Source organism: Rhinatrema bivittatum, chromosome 9 (assembly GCF_901001135.1).
Source record: "Rhinatrema bivittatum chromosome 9, aRhiBiv1.1, whole genome shotgun sequence".
NCBI lineage: Eukaryota > Metazoa > Chordata > Amphibia > Gymnophiona > Rhinatrematidae > Rhinatrema > Rhinatrema bivittatum.
Window position 1 is genome coordinate 167,834,751 of NC_042623.1, and position 21,088 is coordinate 167,855,838.

Sequence of the window (21,088 nt, forward strand, 5' to 3'; positions counted from 1 at the left end):
AAGCAAAGAAATCATTTAATCTTTCCACGATGGCCTTATCTTCTCTAAGTGCCCCTTTAACCCCTCGATCAGCTAACGGTCCAACTGACTCCCTCACAGGCTTTCTGCTTCGGATATATTTAAAAAAGTTTTTACTGTGAGTTTTTGCCTCTACAGCCATCTTCTTTTCAAATTCTCTCTTAGCCTGTCTTATCAATGTCTTACATTTAACTTGCCAATGTTTATGCTTTATCCTATTTTCTTCTGTTGGTTCCTTCTTCCAATTTCTGAATGAAGATCTTTTGGCTAAAATAGCTTCTTTCACCTCCCCTTTTAACCATGCTGGTAATCGTTTTGCCTTCTTTCCACCTTTTTAATATGTGGAATACATCTAGACTGTGCTTCTAGAATGGTATTTTTTAACAATGACCACGCCTCTTGGACATTTTTTACTTTTGTAGCTGCTCCTTTCAGTTTTTTTCTAACAATTTTTCTCATTTTATCAAAGTTTCCCTTTTGAAAGTTTAGCACGAGAGCCTTGGATTTGCACACTGTTCCTCTTCCAGTTATTAAATCAAATTTGATCATATTATGATCACTATTGTCAAGCGGCCCCACCACCGTTACCTCTCTCACCAAGTCCTGTGCTCCATTGAGAATTAGATCTAAAATTGCTCCCTCTCTCGTCGGTTCCTGAACCAATTGCTCCATAAAGCTATCATTTATTCCATCCAGGAACGTTATCTCTCTAGCGTGTCCCGATGATAGATTTACCCAGTCAATACTGGGGTAATTGAAGTCTCCCACTATTACTGCACTACCAATTTGGTTAGCTCCCCTAATTTCTCTTACCATTTCACTGTCCGTCTCACCATCTTGACCAGGTGGACGGTAGTATACCCCTATCACTATAGTCTTCCCCGACACACAAGGGATTTCTACCCATAAAGATTCAATTTTGTATTTAGTCTCATGCAGGATGTTTATCCTGTTGGACTCTATGCCATCCCGGACATAAAGCGCCACACCTCCTCCTGGATGCTCCTCTCTGTCATTGCGATATAATTTGTACCCCGGTATAGCACTATCCCATTGGTTATCCTCTTTCCACCATGTCTCTGAGATGCCAGTTAAGTCTATGTCATCATTCACTGCTATACATTCTAATTCTCCCATCTTACTTCTTAGACTTCTGGCATTAGCATACAGACATTTCAAAGTTTGTTTTTCGTTTGTATTTTCATTCTGCTTTTTAATTGATAGGGATAAGTTAGAATTTTTTAGCTCAGATGAGTTTTTAGTTACAGGCACTTGGACTATTTTTCTAATTATTGGATGCCCTAATTCTAATGTATCATTAGTATCCTTTGAAGATACCTCTCTCCAAACCATGCGCTGCTGAGCGACTGTCGGCTTTCCCCTTTGTTCTAGTTTAAAAGCTGCTCTTTCTCCTTTTTAAAGGTTAGCGCCAGCAGTCTGGTTCCACCCTGGTTAAGGTGGAGCCCATCCCTTCGGAAGAGACTCTCCCTTTCCCAAAAGGTTCCCCAGTTCCTAACAAAACTGAATCCCTCTTCCTTGCACCATCGTCTCATCCACGCATTGAGACTCCGGAGCTCTGCCTGCCTATGGTGACCTGCGCGTGGAACAGGGAGCATTTAAGAGAATGCTACCCTGGAGGTTCTGGATTTAAGCTTTCTACCTAAGAGCCTAAATTTGGCTTCCAGAACCTCCCTCCCACATTTTTCTATGTCGTTGGTGCCCACATGTACCACGACAGCCGGCTCCTCCCCAGCACTGTCTAAAATCCTATCTAGGTTGCGCGTGAGGTCCGCCACCTTCGCACCAGGTAGGCATGTTACCAGGCGATCCTCACGCCCACCAGCCACCCAGATATCTACATTCCTAATAATTGAATCACCAACTATGACGGCCGACCTAACCCTTCCCTCCTGGGCAGTAGGCCTTGGGGAGATATCCTCAGTGCAAAAGGACAATGCATCACCTGGAGAGCGGGTCCTTGCTACAGGATCCTTTCCTGCTGCACCTGGTTGGTGCTCTCCCATCATGAGACCCTCTTCCTCCAAGGCAGCACCAGAGCTGCCAGTCTGAAGTTGAGACTTGACTACTATGTCCCTGAAGGTCTCATCTATATACCTCTCTGTCTGCCTCAGCTTCTCCAGGTCTGCCACTCTAGCCTCCAGAGATTGGACTCGTTATCTGAGAGCCAGGAGCTCTTTGCATCGCATGCACATGTACAACTTCTCACCGGTGGGTAAAAAAATCAATCATGTGACACTCTATGCAAAAGACTGGGAAGCCCCCCTCTTACTGCTGGTCTGCTGCCTTCATCTCAATTTTGATCAGTTCCTAGTTAAGTTTTAGGTTGCTATGGGATTAGGAATGTGTCTAACGTCCTTTAAATGTATTAGTGAATTCACTATGTGTCTGGTATGGCCTACCGGGATCTGATCAAATTCTCAATAAAGTTTTTGTTGATTTTTTTTTTTTTTTTGGTGAAAGTGGCACCTGCCTATAAATTAAGGGATGAGCTAAGGGTGGGAGGGTTGGGAAATACAAACAGTCTAATTTCAGTTAGTCAGCCAGAGTGATTCACTGCTCTCTTGATTAGCAAATGTTGGTCCCTATTCAAACCCAATCACACTACCTCAACACCTTTCCAAGGTGAGTAACTGAGCTGAACTATTCAACTTTTTTAGTTAGGTATACACTGCTCCTAGCTTATTTCTAGCTTCTGGCTACTTTTTGGGGTTTTTGCCAGGGACCTACCGGATCTCTATCTCATTTCTCCTTGCGGCCGACAAAAGAGGCCTGCTGTCTGTCAGACCCTTGACAGGCTACAACTTCTTGGAGCAATAGTCCCAGTGCCATTGGAGGAACAAGGCGCCAGCCAGTATTCCATCTACTTCGTCGTACCCAAAAAGGATGATTCCTTTCGTCCAATCTTGGACCTCAAGTGTCCCATTTTCGAATGGAAATCCTGAGGGCGGTCATTGCGGCGGTTCATCCAGGCAAATATCTGGCCTTCCTCGACCTGACAGAGGCTTATTTGCACATCCCGATTCGTCAAGAGCATCAGCGGTATCTCCGCTTCCACATCCTGGACCAACACTTTCAGTTCCAAGCTCTGCCCTTTGGCCTCGCCACTGCTCCCCGCACTTTTACCAAGGTTATGGTGGTCGTGGTGGCCGCACTTCGCCGGGAGGGAATCCTAGTACACCCTTATCTGGACGACTGGCTTGTGCGGGCCAAGCCTCCGACTCTCTGCAGGTTAGCCGTCGAGAGGTTCCTGGCTCTCCTCACCTCTCTCGGCTGAATAATCAACTTCCCCAAGAGCAATCTCCAGCTCTCCCAGGTCTTGGAATTCCTGGGAGCTCGCTTTGACCCCCAAGTCTGGAAAGTGTTTCTCCCGGATGCTCGGGTACTCAAGCTCATCGACCAAGTGAACAATCTTCTTTCTCTCTCACTTCCCATGGCGTGGGATTATCTGCAAGTTCTGGGGACTATGGCCTCCACTATCGACATGGTCCCCTGGGCCTTTGCGCATATGCGACCATTGCAGAAAGCATTGTTATCCCGCTGGAAGCCAGTGTCCGAACAGTTCCAGGTGACTCTACCACTCTCCGACTCTACCACTCTCCGACTCTACCATCGCAGACATACAATGGTGGCTATCTCCGGTGCATCTCTTGAAGGGGATGCCCTTGCTGACTCCGCAGTGGTTCATAGTTACGACGGATGCCGGTCTCTCCGGGTGGGGAGTGGTCTGTCAGTCCCAGATGACGCAGGGCTACTGGTCCCCAGCCCAGTCACGCTGGCACATCAAGCATCTGGAAGCTCTTGCGGTGCTCCTGGCCCTCAAGGCTTTTCTGCCACTAATCCACCGCAAGGCGGTGCGTGTCCTCTGTGACAACTCCACCATGGTAGCCTATATCAATTTAGAAACCCAACACGAATGCTGGAATGAAGTAATACAGTCCCTGATATTTCAAATGAGTATATAATTGCAAAGTTTATTTTATTCAAAAGTCGGCAACTCCATTGTTAAATGAACAGTCTTGTATGCACGCAGGGTCCCCCGACACGGACCCGTGTTTCGCCAGCGGCTGCGTCGGGAGGGATGCCCACAGTGTTAAACAGGAAAATCTAAAAACAAATTATAAGGGACTGTGTGAACAATGGTAGCGGTACAGAGTGAATACAGATAAATGCACGTATAAGTTATTACCTTTAGACGGTGTTCATAAGTTCATGGCATGGAGTGCAATGGAGGAAAGATCACAATCAACTTAAAAGCTGTCAAAACTCGCGCCAACCAGATTCTACAGACCAATCAGAGTAGAGGAACAACCGACCAATCACAGGTGGAAGGGAAACAGCTGTAGCCTATCAAAATCATGTGAAATGAAACCATTCGATTTCTTTGTTGAGGCCCTTAGGTAACACAGTATCTAAACGATGTATCCATCGTTGTTCACAGCGTAGCAGAGAAATGTCAAAATCACCCCCTCGCAAGGAGGGGGAAACAATTTCTAGAACAAAGAAAAATAAATCAGATACTGTGTGGGATTGTGATAACCAATGATCAACAAGAGGGGCCAGGATACGGGAGTGTTTTATATTAGACCTGTGTTCAATCATCCGGGTGCGAATCTGTCTCTTGGTTTTCCCCACATATAGCTTGTCACAAGGACAGCGTATAATGTAAACTACGCCAGCTGAGGCGCAGTCCGAATCTTGACGCAGGATATAGCTCTTTGCGGTAAGGGGTTCAATAAACTGAGACAGTGTGTTAGTGTGTTTACATACCGAACAGCTTCCACAGGGTCTGTGAGTTCCCATCTGAGTGCCACTGGGGCGGTTTTGTAAGAAATCTGAACTAGTCAGGATGTCCCGGAGATTTCTCCCCCTACGATACGTGAATCTCAAAGAGCTTTGAAACATGCTAGAAAGGGCTAAAGCAGACCAGTGTTTTCTAAGGATAATTGATATCGCGTGACTAGATGGTGAAAAAGGCAAAATACAATTCAACGAAGAGTTATCTTCTCTTCGTGCAGGGAGGAATAACCAATCCCGGTTTACATATAGGGCTCTCTTATAGGCAGATCTTAAAACTTTATAAGGGTACCCTCTCAACCTAAACCGGGCAAACATCTCCTTAGCTTTTTCTACATAGTCAGTCGTCGTTGAACATAGTCTGCGCAGCCTTAAGAATTGTCCGGTGGGAATATTCTTCTTAAGGTTTTTTGGATGACAGCTGTCAAACTTTAATATGGTGTTGCGGTCGGTTATTTTGCGGTAAATAGTGGTAGAAAAACCTGAACCAGTGTTAGAAATTAGTAAATCCAAAAAAGGTATCTCTGAGTGATGTAAGCAAAAACTAAACTGTAGATGAGGGTTACAGTTTAGTTTTTGCTTACATCACTCAGAGATACCTTTTTTGGATTTACTAATTTCTAACACTGGTTCAGGTTTTTCTACCACTATTTACCGCAAAATAACCGACCGCAACACCATATTAAAGTTTGACAGCTGTCATCCAAAAAAACCTTAAGAAGAATATTCCCACCGGACAATTCTTAAGGCTGCGCAGACTATGTTCAACGACGACTGACTATGTAGAAAAAGCTAAGGAGATGTTTGCCCGGTTTAGGTTGAGAGGGTACCCTTATAAAGTTTTAAGATCTGCCTATAAGAGAGCCCTATATGTAAACCGGGATTGGTTATTCCTCCCTGCACGAAGAGAAGATAACTCTTCGTTGAATTGTATTTTGCCTTTTTCACCATCTAGTCACGCGATATCAATTATCCTTAGAAAACACTGGTCTGCTTTAGCCCTTTCTAGCATGTTTCAAAGCTCTTTGAGATTCACGTATCGTAGGGGGAGAAATCTCCGGGACATCCTGACTAGTTCAGATTTCTTACAAAACCGCCCCAGTGGCACTCAGATGGGAACTCACAGACCCTGTGGAAGCTGTTCGGTATGTAAACACACTACCACACTGTCTCAGTTTATTGAACCCCTTACCGCAAAGAGCTATATCCTGCGTCAAGATTCGGACTGCGCCTCAGCTGGCGTAGTTTACATTATACGCTGTCCTTGTGACAAGCTATATGTGGGGAAAACCAAGAGACAGATTCGCACCCGGATGATTGAACACAGGTCTAATATAAAACACTCCCGTATCCTGGCCCCTCTTGTTGATCATTGGTTATCACAATCCCACACAGTATCTGATTTATTTTTCTTTGTTCTAGAAATTGTTTCCCCCTCCTTGCGAGGGGGTGATTTTGACATTTCTCTGCTACGCTGTGAACAACGATGGATACATCGTTTAGATACTGTGTTACCTAAGGGCCTCAACAAAGAAATCGAATGGTTTCATTTCACATGATTTTGATAGGCTACAGCTGTTTCCCTTCCACCTGTGATTGGTCGGTTGTTCCTCTACTCTGATTGGTCTGTAGAATCTGGTTGGCGCGAGTTTTGACAGCTTTTAAGTTGATTGTGATCTTTCCTCCATTGCACTCCATGCCATGAACTTATGAACACCATCTAAAGGTAATAACTTATACGTGCATTTATCTGTATTCACTCTGTACCGCTACCATTGTTCACACAGTCCCTTATAATTTGTTTTTAGATTTTCCTGTTTAACACTGTGGGCATCCCTCCCGACGCAGCCGCTGGCGAAACACGGGTCCGTGTCGGGGGACCCTGCGTGCATACAAGACTGTTCATTTAACAATGGAGTTGCCGACTTTTGAATAAAATAAACTTTGCAATTATATACTCATTTGAAATATCAGGGACTGTATTTCTTCATTCCAGCATTCGTGTTGGGTTTCTACATTTACTGTTTGAATGCTGGCCGCAGCTCGGTTGCTTGTGGTTGGTTTAGCCTATATCAATTGTCAGGAGGGTACCAGGAGTAGTCTGGTGGCATTGGAGGCCAGCAGGCTCTTTGCCTGGGCAAAACGGCACCTGGATCATCTAGCGGCTTCCCATATAGCGGGCAAGGAGAATGTGCAAGCCGACATCCTCAGTTGACAGTGCCTTGATCCCGGCGAGTGGGAGTTATCCGATGGAGCGATGGACCTGATGGCAACCTTGAGCAACGCCAAAGCTTCCAGGTTCTTCAGTCATTGGAGGGAGCATTGCTTGGAAGGTGTGGATGCTCTGGTCCTCCCTTGGCCTCGCGACGTTCTCCTCTACGTGTTTCCTCCGTGGCCTCTTGTGGGAAAGATTCTCAGACGAATAGAGCTCCACCGGGTGCCGGTCATTCTCGTGGCACCCAAGTGGCCCTGCAGACCGTGGTTCGCGGATCTGGGAAATCTGGTGTTGGACGGTCCTCTACACCTTGGCCACCTCCCCTGCCTCCTTCGGCAGGGTCCCGTATTTTTCGACCAGGTGCATCGCTTCTGTCTAGCGGCATGGCTGAACGGCGCAGATTGAGGAAAAAGGGCTACAAAGAAGAAGTGATCTCCACACTTCTTCGGGCTCGTAAGCAATCTACCTCTCTAGCCTGTGTCCGTGTTTGGAAGATTTTTGAAAATGCCTGTGCGGGATCGGGTGCCTCGGCTCGTTCGCCATCGGTTTCTATGATTCTCTCATTTCTTCAGAAGGGGCTCTCTAAGGGTCTTTCCTTCAGTTCGTTGTGCGTTCAAGTCTCCGCTTTCGGTTCCCTCCTGGGCACCATCGATGGTCATGCGGTGGCTTCTCACCCGGATGTCATCCGTTTCCTCAAGGGTGCCAAGCATTTGAAGTCACCCGTCCGGGCCATTTGTCCTTCATGGAGTCTCAACTTAGTTCTTTGGGCTCTGTGTGCGCCCCGTTCGAACCCCTCCATTGGGCTTCCCTTAAGGACTTGACTCTCAAGACAGTTTTCCTGGTTTCTATCTTTTCCGCCAGACGGGTGTCGGAGATTCAAGTGTTATCCTGTCGGGAGCCTTTCCTGCGGTTCTCTGATTCGGGAGTGTCTCTCAGAATTGTCCCTTCTTTCTTGCCGAAGGTTGTTTCTTCCTTTCATGTCAATCAGTCGGTAGAGCTTCCCGCATTCTCTCCTGAGGACATTGCGGGCCCCTTGGGAAGTGAACTTCGCTGCCTTGATGTGAACCGTGTTTTACTCCGCTACCTTCAGGTTACCAATGACTTCCGGGTCTCCGACCATCTCTTCGTCCTGTGGAGTGGTCTGAATAGGGGTAACCAAGCCTCTAAGACTACAATCTCTCGATGGTTGAAGGAGGCGATTTCCTCGGCCTATATCTGTGTTGTGGGTTTTGCTAGCTAGTTAGCAATCTGTTGTAGATCTGATGCCGGATGGGCGGAGACATCAGATAGGAGTTAGCAATCTGTTGTAGACTTGCTAGTGAGATAGCAATCTGTTGGGATTTGCTATGCGGAAGGGAGGAGCTAGCAGATGAGAATAGCAGTCTGATAGAATCCCCTCCCCAAAGGGGAGGAGTAGCAATCTGTAGTGAATTGCCTCCTATGGGTCTGCTAAGGAATGGCATTATGTTATGATGTAGACTGCAGAGTTGGCAATCTGTACCAGCGGAGTACTAGAGATGGTGCACAGCTGGACAGAAAGTAAATAGATGAATCCTTGGGCCGATGGCAGATGACAGCGCCCCCAGGAGGGAGTCCCGAGAGGGACCACTGGCTAGGCTGGAGTATGGAGACAGACACAGATAGTTATTTTTATTAGATAGTTAGTATAACCACCAGAGGTGGCAGTAGAGAGCTAGTATGCCTGGCAGGGCTGAAGTCCCTCAGATACTGGAACTGCGATTCCAAGGTTGCTGAGCTTCAAAGAGACTGTAGACAGTGAATAGACAGGGCATGCAGATATACATAGCCAATACTAGATGACAACTCACATAAGGTCTTGAGATAGCTCAGTAGCTGGAAAGGGTTAGGCCCTCGAGGAGCGAGTACCTTGTTCCAGGGAGAGCTCTGAGAGAGCGGTGGCAACTCACAATAATCTGTATCTGGAATAGCTTCTAGTAATAGAGACTCTTCAGAGTGTTCAGGAACATAGGCCCTCGAGGAGTGAGTGCCGGTTCCTATATAATCTTCTGAAATAGTAACTCACAAATGTCTGTACATGCAATAGCTTCTGGACAAGGAGAATCTTCAGAGTATTCAGGAACATAGGCCCTCAAGGAGCGAGTACCGGTTCCTATCGGTAGTCTGAAATAATAACTCACAGTGTCCGTCTCTTGCAATCGCTTCCAGGCAATAGAGAGTCTTCAGAGGGTTTAGGAACATAGGCCCTCGAGGAGCGAGTACCGGTTCCTATCTGTAGTCTGAAATAATAACTCACAAATGTCTGTACCTGCGATAACTTCTGGGCAAGGAGAATCTTCAGAGAATTTAGGAACATGGGCCCTCGAAGAGCGAGTACCGATTCCTTTCTGTAATCTGAAATAGAGAAAAAGAATGAGGCCCCCGAGGAGCGGGTACCCCTGGTAGGTCCGGAGAGGCAATGTTGCAAGTGTAGTATTGGACAGCCGAAGCTAGTCCAATCGGAATCCTTGCTAATTCGATCTGTTAGCAAATGTAAAGACCTTTTATGTTGGAAGCGGATGACGTCAATACAAGGGGACGCCCCTGAGGTTTGCGCCCTTGCTGGTACATACTTTGGAGCGTGCGCATCCTACGTCATCAGGAACATGGCGGATCCGCAGTGTCGAGCCGGCCCGGGGAGGAGCGGCATGGAGAAGCTGCGGCATCAAGCCATCCATCAGGCACGGAGGGAGTTGCCACACAGGTAGAGAGGGTGGAGAGAGGGTGAAAGCAGGCACGAACGCAACAATCTGTTAGGGCCGGGTGGTCCCAGAGGGCCTGAAGGTACATTCCTTGAGCTCTCAAGCTACTTCCTGGGCAGAGAGTCAAGAGGTTTCTCCGCAGGAAATCTGCAGGGCTGCTACGTGGAAATCCCTGCATATCTTTGCTCGTCATTATCGCCTGGATGTCCAGGCGCCAGTGTTCAGTTCCTTTGGGCGACAGGTTCTTCGAACGGGACTGTCTCAGCCCCACCCTTTGTAGGGAAGCTTTGGTACATCCCATGGTCTGGACTGATCCGGGTTCGTACAGGGAAAGGAAAATTAGTTCTTACCTGTTAATTTTCGTTCCTGTACTACCACGGATCAGTCCAGACGCCCTCCCGTGTTTTCCTCAGTCTGTCCACTCAAACTACTTTTTGTTTTCTCCTTCTTTTAGGAGTGTCTCTGCATGGCTATCTTGAATTCTCATTGAAGGCACTGGAAGCATCTTTTACAATGATCAGGGGTAGTCATGCAAGAGCGATTAGTTACACAGTTCATGCAATTGTTCTGTTGTTTGATTGTTCAATGACTTTAATAGTTATATTATTACTTGCTTGACCTTATGCCTTTTGCTGCTTTGACAATGGTTATACTGAAGGGCTGCAGGGTAGGCTCTGTCCTGATATAGGATACCCTTTCAGTTTTAGTCTGTTTCCATCTGCTGGACAGGAGGCTCAACCCATGGTATGGACTGATCCATGGTACTACAGGAACGAAAATTAACAGGTAAGAACTAATTTTCCTGTAGCCCAAAATGAGGAATGACGGGTGGACAGAACCTCTTCCTCTAAACAAATCAGGAAAATGGGAGAACGGCACCTCCTCTTCTAATCCATGCACCAACTTTCTTTCCAAAAAACCCAAAGGTCCTCTTCCCAAAACAAACCAAACGCGAGGAGCAAGCATGAATATTCATTTTTGCTATACTACTATATATATACAATATTATAATACAAGCTGTTAAGCCCGTTAAAACGGGCTACATTAACATTTTTTTTGGATCATTTCCTTCCCCCTCATTCTCCCTCCCACCTCCCCCACTCTCTCCCCTCAGTCACTCCTCTCTCTCCCTCCCTCCTCCCCTCAGTCACTCCCCCCTCCTCCCTCCCTCAGTCACTCCTATCTCCCCCTCCCCCAGTCACTCCCCTCAGTCACTCCCCCCTCCTCCCCTCAGTCACTCCCCCTCCTCCCTCCCTCAGTCACTCCTCCTCCTCCCTCCCTCAGTCACTCCTATCTCCCCCTCCCCCAGTCACTCCCCCCAGTCACTCCCCCCTCCTCCCTCCCCTCAGTCACTCCCCCTCCTCCCTCCCTCAGTCACTCCTATCTCCCCCTCCCCCCTCCTCCCCTCAGTCACTCCCCCTTCTCCCTCCCTCAGTCACTCCCCCTCCTCCCTCAGTCACTCCCCCTCCTCCCTCAGTCACTCCTATCTCCCCCTCCCCCAGTCACTCCCCTCAGTCACTCCCCCCTCCTCCCTCCCTCAGTCCCTCCCTCAGTCACTCCCCCTCCTCCCTCCCCTCAGTCACTCCCCCCTCCTCCCCTCAGTCCCCCCCCCTCCTCCCTCAGTCACTCCCCCTCCTCCCTCAGTCACTCCTATCTCCCCCTCCCCCAGTCACTCCCCTCAGTCACTCCCCCTCCTCCCTCCCCTCAGTCACTCCCCCTCCTCCCTCCCTCAGTCACTCCCCCCTCCTCCCTCCCTCAGTCACTCCTATCTCCCCCTCCCCCAGTCACTCCCCTCAGTCACTCCCCCCTCCTCCCTCCCTCAGTCACTCCCCCTCCTCCCTCCCTCAGTCACTCCCCCCTCCTCCCTCCCCCCAGTCACTCCTCCCTCCTCCCTCCCAGTCACTCCTCTCTCCCCCTCCCCTCAGTCACTCCCCCCTCCCCTCAGTCGATCTCCGCCGAAGACGCGGAGCGGCGGCGGCATGCGCGCGAGGGAGGGACAGACTTCCTTCCGTCCGTCTGTCCCTCCCTCGCGTGCATGCCGCCGCCGCTCCGGGTCTTCGGGCCGCCGCTCCGGGCCGCCGCTGCCGCCGCTCCTGCCCAGGTCTTCGGGCCGGTGCCGCCGCTGCCGCTCCCGCCACTCCGGGTCTTCGGGCCGCCGCCGCTCCGGGTCTTCGGGCCGCCGCCGCCGCTCCGGGTCTTCGGGCCGGTGCCGCCGCCGCTCCTACAGCGCCATTTTTATTTTCAAGAGGCACACTGTGACCGATGTGCTCGCATGCGCGGTAGAGCTGCTCTCTACTGCGCATTTGCGGCACGTCGGTCAAGCTTCGTTTATTAGGTAGGATATATATATTGTGAAGGCTCACCGCCCGTGCTGCCTTGGGTGCCGCTCCGCTGCCTCCAGCTCAGGCCCCTCGCGAGTCCTGGATATCCCTGGAGTCCCTCAGTCGCACAGGACTCCCTTGGTTCAGGTCTCCGCAAGCCCTGGTTTTGTGGGGCTTCTGGGTTCTCTTTGAATGGAGTGGGGTTGAAGCAGTCCCCCAACCCCCAAAGATAACACAGAGAGAAAGAGGTTCCTCAAAGCAATTTTATAAAGCAGAGTAGCTGAATCTGTTACATTGGCTCCGTCCCCTCAGGAGCTGAACAAATGACCCTGCCCCCGCTCTCCAGCAGTCTAACCCCTTGACACAGGTGCTGGAGCAAAGGCACTGTTTGAGCCCCCCCGGCTCTCCAGTCCACCCGCAAACACACCTGCCCTAACTTCCCTTAGGGTACAGGTTCTCTGTTTCCCTTTCCAGGCTAGGCTGTGCCCCTGAGACAGCTGGAGGATTCCTCTCCCCCGGAACCTACCTCCATTTCCTTCCCTTTGCTTCCTGGCACTGGCTTTTTCTGGCCACTGCCGCTACCTAGGCACGCCCCCTTCCTCTAGCTCCCTAGGCTCACCTGTGTGACTCATTAGTCCAAGTCTGCCACCTGCTGTCCTCCAGGCTCTCCCTACAGGTCAGGTGGTGGTTCTAGGAACCTGGGATTTGTAGTTCTCGCCTTCACCTGCTCCCCCTGCTGGCTGGCTCTAGTATTACCAGCCGCCTTATGGAATCTTATCCATTCCTGCCTCCGGCAGCGCTGCACTCCATCACAATATTAATTGATGCAATTGGCTGAAATGTAAATATTTCTTTGTTCAGTTTCTCCCCTTTCCAGATCCTAGTTAATTTTCCCTGTTTTATTGTAACTTTCTCACATCCATAATATTGTTTTCTGTATTTGAAGTTTGAATGGGGAATATTGTTTATTATGTTACTCTCTGCCTTACACACATTGTTAATTGTAAACCGGGTTGATGTGATTCCAGTCATGAAATTCGGTATAATAAAATAAAATAAATAAATAAATAAATAAATAAATAAATAAATAAATGATAGCATGCCACCTCTAGAAGGGGGAACTCAAAATCCAAACCTATAAAATGCTGCCTTGGGTTTTTATAAGTCAGGACTCCACCATTACATTTTCCCACATGAGGAAGCTATAGCCCAACTAAACCTACTCTTTTCTCTTCCCCTTAGATAATTGCTATGCTACTTTAGTAGAGACTCGGTGGAGCACTGTACATTTGCATTAATTAATATGCAAAGATATGCAAATATGCCACAGAATTTGATAACTCTTGCCTTAGAATCTTTAAAAATTTGCCATAGGAAACCGGGGCACATTGGACCTAGTATGCGGCTGAATGGAATAGCATAAAGAACCTCTCAGTGGAAGCAAAAAACAATATCAGAATTTATAAAAATATGAGACAAGCATGCAGGATCATTAGCTGCTGGGGCAACAGGGTAAAGCTGAAAATCAATTAGGGGTCTGCAATATTGCACCAGGAAGAGAAAATGGACAAATTAGATGGGTTCTGTGGGCATTATCTGCCATCATATCCTATGTGTAGTTGAAATTATTTAATAAAACTTGGTATACCGCCTTTCAAGAATGATCAAAATGGTTGTTTGTAATTTTTATTATGAGAGACAGGGCAAAGCCTGATCCCTCCTGATCTGCTACTGTCAATTGTTCACATCTGCTTTGGTCAGCAGTTTTTCCTGAGTTCTCAGGGAGTGAAACCTGTGTGGATTTTCCCCTGCGCTTCCAGGATTTACACTCACACTCTTGTTTCCTTCCCAGCTGAACACATCTAGCAAAGGAGATCTCAGCAGCGAGGTGTACCTAAACTTCTTCCGCGACGGGCGCACTCAGATAGGTGAGGAACCGAGCTGTCTTTATGCACTGCTGAGGGCTGGGACAGAATGTTTGCGAGCTTCTGCACACACTGGATTGAAAAGGCACCAGTGCTTCCATATTTAATCTAGTATTTAATTTTTTTTCTGTTATTTTTTAGTGTTTAATTTACACCTTCAGAGTTTGGGGGGGGGGGGGGGGGGGGGACCCAGGAAAAATAGCAGGTGAAAAATCTGAATTAAGAAAGGTCAGAATGATGGCCTACACTTTGCTTTCCATTACTGATGAGCTACAGTGGAATAGAATGTCAGTAGAAGCACAGTGAAGTTGCGAGTTCTATCATCGGGGTGTCAGAGCCATTGAGGTGACTACCAGGAAGTGTGTGTGGGATGCCGACACAGGAGAGACCAGCTAGAAGTACTATACTATTTATTATAACCCTGGTATATAACAGAGCTCAAAATTAGGACCCAAGGTAAGCCAGCTGGCCTAGCTGCCAAAATGAACAAGAGCTATTTCTCACCCAAGCCAGTCTGTTCTCCACTGCGACCAGAAGGAAAGGAAACAGGAATGCTGCTGTCCTGCCAGTAGTCGGTTGCGGTATCTGCTGATGCTGAACTGTCTGTTGTTTTCACACACACATTATTATAGCCCTTTGTTTTACAGGCTTTCCTGTGTCCCAAGCCAGAGGGTTTTTTTTCCCTCTTATCTTTCTAATTAGCAGTAGATTTTTTTTGATGTGTACTTGGCTGAGCTGTTTCAGTAGCTGTTTTTCTCTTCTCGGAAACAGAAGAGAGATGTCTATGCAGGCATATGTGGGAGAAAAAATCACAATATAAATATTCAGCTGAGAAGGACCTCTTGGGGAGTATATACCGCAACCGTTACATTGAAATTTTCTAATGGCATATGTGGGAGAGCATCTCTCTCTCTTGCTTGCGAATACACTGTCCTTAAGTTGGTCGTGCAGCTTTTTAGCACGTTAGAGGAAGTATCTTTTCACAGGTGCTTGTTAGATCTCCATGTTCCATGCCAAATGTCTTTGAAGCTGCTAAGCATAACTTGTTTGTTTTTTTTCTTCTGTGGGAAAGTGTAACTGTGTTCCTGATGTCATCCAGAAGTCTTTTCTGCATGCTGGCACAAAGCAGGGGAAGAGGCTAGCCATCCTTAACCGAAGTGACTAAGCCTCACTGACTAGGCCTCACGCTAAGGCTCATAGTGAATCAGCATTATGCTAACCCTAACAGAGAAAGGTAGTCAGTTCTAGTTTTTCCAACTCCAGTTTCAGTTACATTCTGGGAATTTCTCAGTATAATAAACTTCAGAAGAGCAGATAAGGAAATAGGACTGACACCCATAGGCCTTGTGACCGGGGCAGATGGTCATAGTCACGCTAACTACTGTAACGCAGGGGTGTGTTTTTAATTAATATAAAATTGATCTGAAGCAATTACTTGCATCTTGTCAGGCTTGGTGTATTTACATTTGTTGTAAAAATAAATATCTAAAAGCTGGGATTTTTTTTTTTGGTAAAATTCAGTTAAAATTGAAAATACAGTACTCTTTTTAGTATCGGCCTTTAACTATTTCAAAATCCCAGAATCATTTTCACTCATACAGCTCTATTCAACTGAAATGTTTTTATTTTCCTCATTTAATGTTGGGATATAGAGATGCCACAGCAGAGGCTTAAGTTTGGTATCATTTGACAGACACTGTGCACCTCCTCTGGATATACAGAAGAGGGCATACATTGTACATGCAGAGTTCTTGCATCCTGAGCCTCAGGTGCGTGCACACAGTTTTACAATGCAGCATTACATGAATCAAGCTGAATAAATACCCTGAAGAAAAACTGTTCACAAACATAATGAAGAGTTCTGGTAGCCTTGTGCATACTGAAGAAACCTGGATTTTATGCAGATTGTGATGTTTTATTGGATCCACATAAGAATTCATCAAATAGGTTATACGTCAACTCTTCAGAGCATAAGAAGTTGCCATACTGGGTCAGACCAAGGGTCCATCAAGCCCAGTAACCTGTTTCCAACAGTGGCCAATCCAAGTACCCAAACATTAAATAGATTCCTTGCTTTTAATGCCGGCAATCTGAAGGTCAATTTCCAAAAGCTCTTGTTTAATGTACAACTTTATCTCTGGATAATCTTATGTTGCTTCATTAAAAGTTATCATCACTTACACAGAAGCCATAAAACCCATGACATCTGTCCATCTCTTCCCCTCTGGTGGTAGGGAGCAGTCACATTCATGCAATGACTGACTGCAGCTCACACGGTGGGGGGAGGGGAGAACAGAAAGAAAACTTGGTGTGAGGCTGTTGAGTGTGCAAGCGTGATCACATCACTCTTTCCCCCTTAGCTAGCAAGAGAGTGGCAGTCCTGAAATGTACCAACTTGTGTAGCTTGCACACACATTTCTTTGGAAGGTGTATGACTGTAACCGTCTCTTTTTAGTCAGTAAGGAGGTCCAGACAACTGATCCGTAAAGATAGACTTTTATTGCCAGCAAGATGCAGCTAAGACAAAGGCTCAGTACAACTGCATGCCACGCCCCCTCCGGAGCAAACTTTTATGCACTTTACAATTCTTATCTTTCACACATGCGTTCTGATTTTTGCTGAACAAGCATTTCACAAATTGCTGAACAAGCATTAGCTAGCGTGGTCCTCTAGTAGGTGTAGCTTAAGATCAGACTATTGTTTCGTCATTTAATTGACGTGTTAGACATTTTACATTGTCATTCGTATTAATACAATACAAAGTATTATTCCAAAATGGAGTTACGTTACAAATTAGTGCGTCACTGCGTCACTACGCATTACGTATCATTTGCGTTGCAAATATTAGTATGTTCAAGATGGCTGTGCGTTTCACTGCTGGCATGATTAGTCGGAAGATGTTCAGTTGCTCTTTCGTACTTCAGGGGGGGTCCCGAAATTGAACCTCTTCATTCCCCCCTTTGATACTTCAACTTTGAAGAGAAGGCAGAAGTATCACTTTATATCTGAAGAGGAACTGAAACGACAATGAGAGTTAATACCAGTGACATTGAATGTGAGCCCTAATATGTTGTTAGGTCGTTGGTTTCTTCACGAGTTTGAGACGGGTGGACCATATTGGTGTCACCCCCCCTTTGTAGCCCGACTTACCCCAACAACACGTTGGCTCCATTATGGTAATGCTTAGAGGTTAGAGTTTATCAGACTTATAAGTTAGTAGTTAAGTATTCTTTATCTGAATCGGTATCCGAATCATTGGTAGTGTCGTAGTCAGAAGAATCAGATGAAGGAAATGTGGAGACAGACACATACTTATTAATCATCATGACGTGAGCAGCTGCTCGCCGATCAGCAATATGTTCAATCATGGATCGGAGATGCCTAAAAATAAGAGGGAGACAAATAGGAAACAGAATACATGTAAAAACAAGAAGTATCAGAGGAAAGAGGAGTTCTTTAAGGCCAGGAATGGAAGTGAGCCAGTTGGGTAAAGACCCTGTCCAGTCAAGGATTCCAGTCCACGTCTGCACTGGTACATGGGCCAGGCGAATCATTCGATCAGTGATCTCCTCAATGACTTTACTCTTGTCATCTACCTGTAAACAACAGTTAGAAAGATTAAATTTGCCACATACACCACCTTCCTGGGCTAGGAGGTAGTCTAAAGCCAATCGGTTTTGGTAGACAGCTGTTAGAATTTTAGTGTTTTGCTTGGCTAAGATGTTGAGAGCCAAGGCAGAATCATTTGTCAGGAGTTCCAGTACTGCTTGGAGTCTTATAATTCGATTGAGCATATAGATAGGTGTTCTATATCCATAAGAACCATCCTCAGCCCAGGTGGCCGGACCATAGTATTGTACAATTCGTTCAGGAGGCCACTCTTGATCTTTCCAATCTCCTATGGATACTTTAGGAGTGCTGCGACGTTTGTTGGGTCTGATGGGACTGTATACTGGAACTCCTAAGGTTTCTCCAGCAGTAATGGGAAGTAGGAAGAAACTTGGCCGAATTGTAGCCAAGAAGCAAGTTCCATACCAGTTTGTTGGTAACTGTTCATAAGCTCTTCGTCCACATACATAATAATAACCATCTGGAGCATTGAAAACGGTAGTAGCAACACCTGCAGCTGTCCATGTCTTGTTCAAAGTCGAGTCAGTCCAGATGGGAGTTGGCATGGTAGAATTTTCAGTCTGCCACCATGTCTGGGTGGTAAGGTTGGCAGTAAGAACTCCTGTGCATGGAGAATTTCCAACAGGCACGGTATAGATGCGTGAATGTTGTCGAGAGATACATAGTCTGCCAATAACATCAGTCTGTAGTGCCCACTCATATGGATGAGATTTACGGTTATAGGTTACAGTGGTATTCAAGGTGTTAAGATCGGATTGGAAGGTTTCCTTGGCTTCCCATGGCCATTGCTCTCCTGTATCTGTTCCTCCACATACAAAACAGTTCTTGACTTCGAGAGAGAGAGCTATGTTTTCCGCCAAATTGACAAACAGGTTTTTTACTTGTTGAGAAATTGTATGTTTCTTTAATTCCTCAGAGGCATGAGATATTTCGTCGAAGAAGGATTGATAACCCACCACAGTAGTCTGGTGAATAATTGGACGAGGTTTGTCTTTTCGCTGAGTGATGGTAATGTAGGTCATGGGGTCTTTTCCAGTTCCGTCGATACCAAATCCCCAAGTATCTTGCCAAGGGATTCCTTCGCTTCTTAGAGGCCATTGTATCGATACTGTATTACCATTTACTGCAGTTAATCGTCCTATTCCGTGGCAGCCATGGTAACCTCCACCGGTGTAATCACAAACTAGAGCCCATCCTGACAATGTCAGGTCCCCTCCGCATGGCAGCCAACTGGATGGATTAGCTGCCCGGTTGTATGGGCAGAGGTATTTGTGATTGTAGAAATAGGAATTTCTCCAGGCTTGAGACCCACAGTGAAGTGCATTTGGGTGTTTATCGATGGCTTCGCAGGCATCGAACGTTATTGTGACAATCGTTTCACTTCCCATAAGAACCTTAGTGGAGTTGATGTAGTACAAGATGCCTTTTCCTTCTGGGACAATACTTGATGTGTAGCTCTTTGGTAGACCTACAGTGAGGGTGATGTTGTAGTACTTAGGAGTGGTTGGGGTATGACATATGACTTTGCCAGTTTCTAAACATCGATGGAAGGACTGATAGCCTTGAGTAGTATTCAGGGCGCAAGCAGGTAGTGTGGCACAGGAAGTTGGTGGTTGAGATTGGTGGATGATTGTTGAGACAACTTGAAATCCAGTTTGAGTGGTAGTACGAATTAGCTTGATACATTCAGTGCAATTCTTGCTCAAGGACAGGAAAACAGAGGTAGTCGGGTTACAGAAGAATAGTAAGTGAATGTAGAAGATGGATGCAACGTAGATCTTGGAAGTCGGAATCTGTGACATTGCTTTATGACGTAGATGGTTGCATTCATAAGTAATGGATTCTGAAAGGAAGGAAAGAAATGGACACATTAATATTCAGTTGTAGTTACTGATACTTTTTTACTCAGGACTAGCACTGGGCCTGCCTTGGGTGAATCTTAATTTGTGGTCTCCAATCCTGGAAACCTGCCAGTTGGCTGAAGCTGGTTTGAGACGTGTCCAATGAATCCATGAAGAACATCCAAAAACTTTGACAGCTGTTGGAGTAGTTAGCAATACAGTGTACGGCCCTTTCCATCGGGGCTGGAGGGAATCAGACTCATCCCAGTCTTTTATCCACACCGAATTCCCTATCTGGTATGGATGAATCGGGTTTAGCAGGACCAATGGTTCAGTGTCACAGGTGTATTTTTGAATCGCAATAACTGTGTTATATAGTCCTTTGAGTTGGTTACTGAGAGACATTTCCCCTTGTATTTGCAGCGATTCAGGAAAAGATGGAAGAGGTGGAGGCCTTGCGTACATCATTTCATAAGGAGTTAACCCCGACTTCCGTGGGGTGCATCGGACGTGTAGTAGAGCTAAGGGCAGGATGTCTGGCCATTTAGTCTTTGTTTCCTGACACAATTTAGCGAGCTGATTTTTTAGTGTCCTGTTAGCTCGTTCAACTGCTCCACTACTTTGAGGTCTCCAGGCGCAGTGCAGGTGCCATTGGATGCCCAGAATTTGACTCAGACGTCGCGTGACTTCACTGGTGAAGGCTGGTCCATTATCTGAATTTATCTGCCGAGGTAATCCGTATCGTGGTAAAATTTTGTGGAGAAGCAAGGTTACTACTTCCTTGGCAGTCTCAGTTCGAGTGGGTATGGCTTCGATCCATCCGGTATAAGTACAGACAGCTACCAGCATTGCTTTGTATCTTTTTGAAGCAGTCATGTGGGTGAAGTCGATTTGGCAAACTTGAAACGGAGTTGTTCCTCGCAATATATGTCCAGGGGCTGGACCAGGTCCATTTCTGGGATTGTTCCTTGCACAGGTAACACATTGATTAACAGCATATTTAGTTAGTTGAAAGAGTCTATTAATGTAGTAAGTTTTTGCCAACAGTGTTGCTAATGCATCTCGGCCGAGATGGGTTTTATTATGGGCTTCCCTGACAACAGTCCATGCCAGGGCGTCGGGTATCCATACCCTATCTTCTTGTACAATCCACCACCCATCCTGCTGATGAAATTGTTCGGTTTGTGCCCAATCATTTTCTTCCGCTGAATAAATGGGGGTTTCATTCGTGAACTGTAGGAGTGGGCAAGTGGGAGTTGATGTATGTGGTGATTGCACACGTGCTGCTTCTTTCGCAGTCTTATCTGCCCATTGGTTTCCTTTGGCGATGGGATCAGTTCTCCCTGTATGGGCTTTACAATGCATGACAGCTACCTTCTTTGGTGCCCATACAGAGTCTAGCAATTGATGTATTTCCGATGCATTAGCTATTTGTTTCCCTTCCGCAGTTAGGAATCCTCGTTCCTTGTATAAAGCTCCATGCACTTGGATTGTAAGGAAAGCGTATTTTGAATCAGTATAAATATTTACAGTTTTTCCTTCTGCCAACTGCAGAGCCCTTGTGAGCGCAATTAGTTCAGCTTTTTGCGCTGATGTCCCTGGG

At 46.6% G+C, this 21,088-nt stretch overlaps 1 protein-coding gene across 4 annotated transcripts in view; it reads left to right on the plus strand.

Moving 5' to 3' along the window:
- The window catches only part of ANO7 (anoctamin 7), a 190,254-nt gene that overhangs the window by 39,130 nt on the left and 130,036 nt on the right, over window positions 1-21,088 (plus strand). For all 4 annotated transcript variants that reach the window (XM_029617122.1, XM_029617126.1, XM_029617125.1 and 1 more), the window contains exon 3: window positions 13,942-14,017. In XM_029617122.1, coding sequence (XP_029472982.1) covers window positions 13,942-14,017 — 76 coding nt within the window. The remainder of the gene's footprint in view (window positions 1-13,941; window positions 14,018-21,088) is intronic.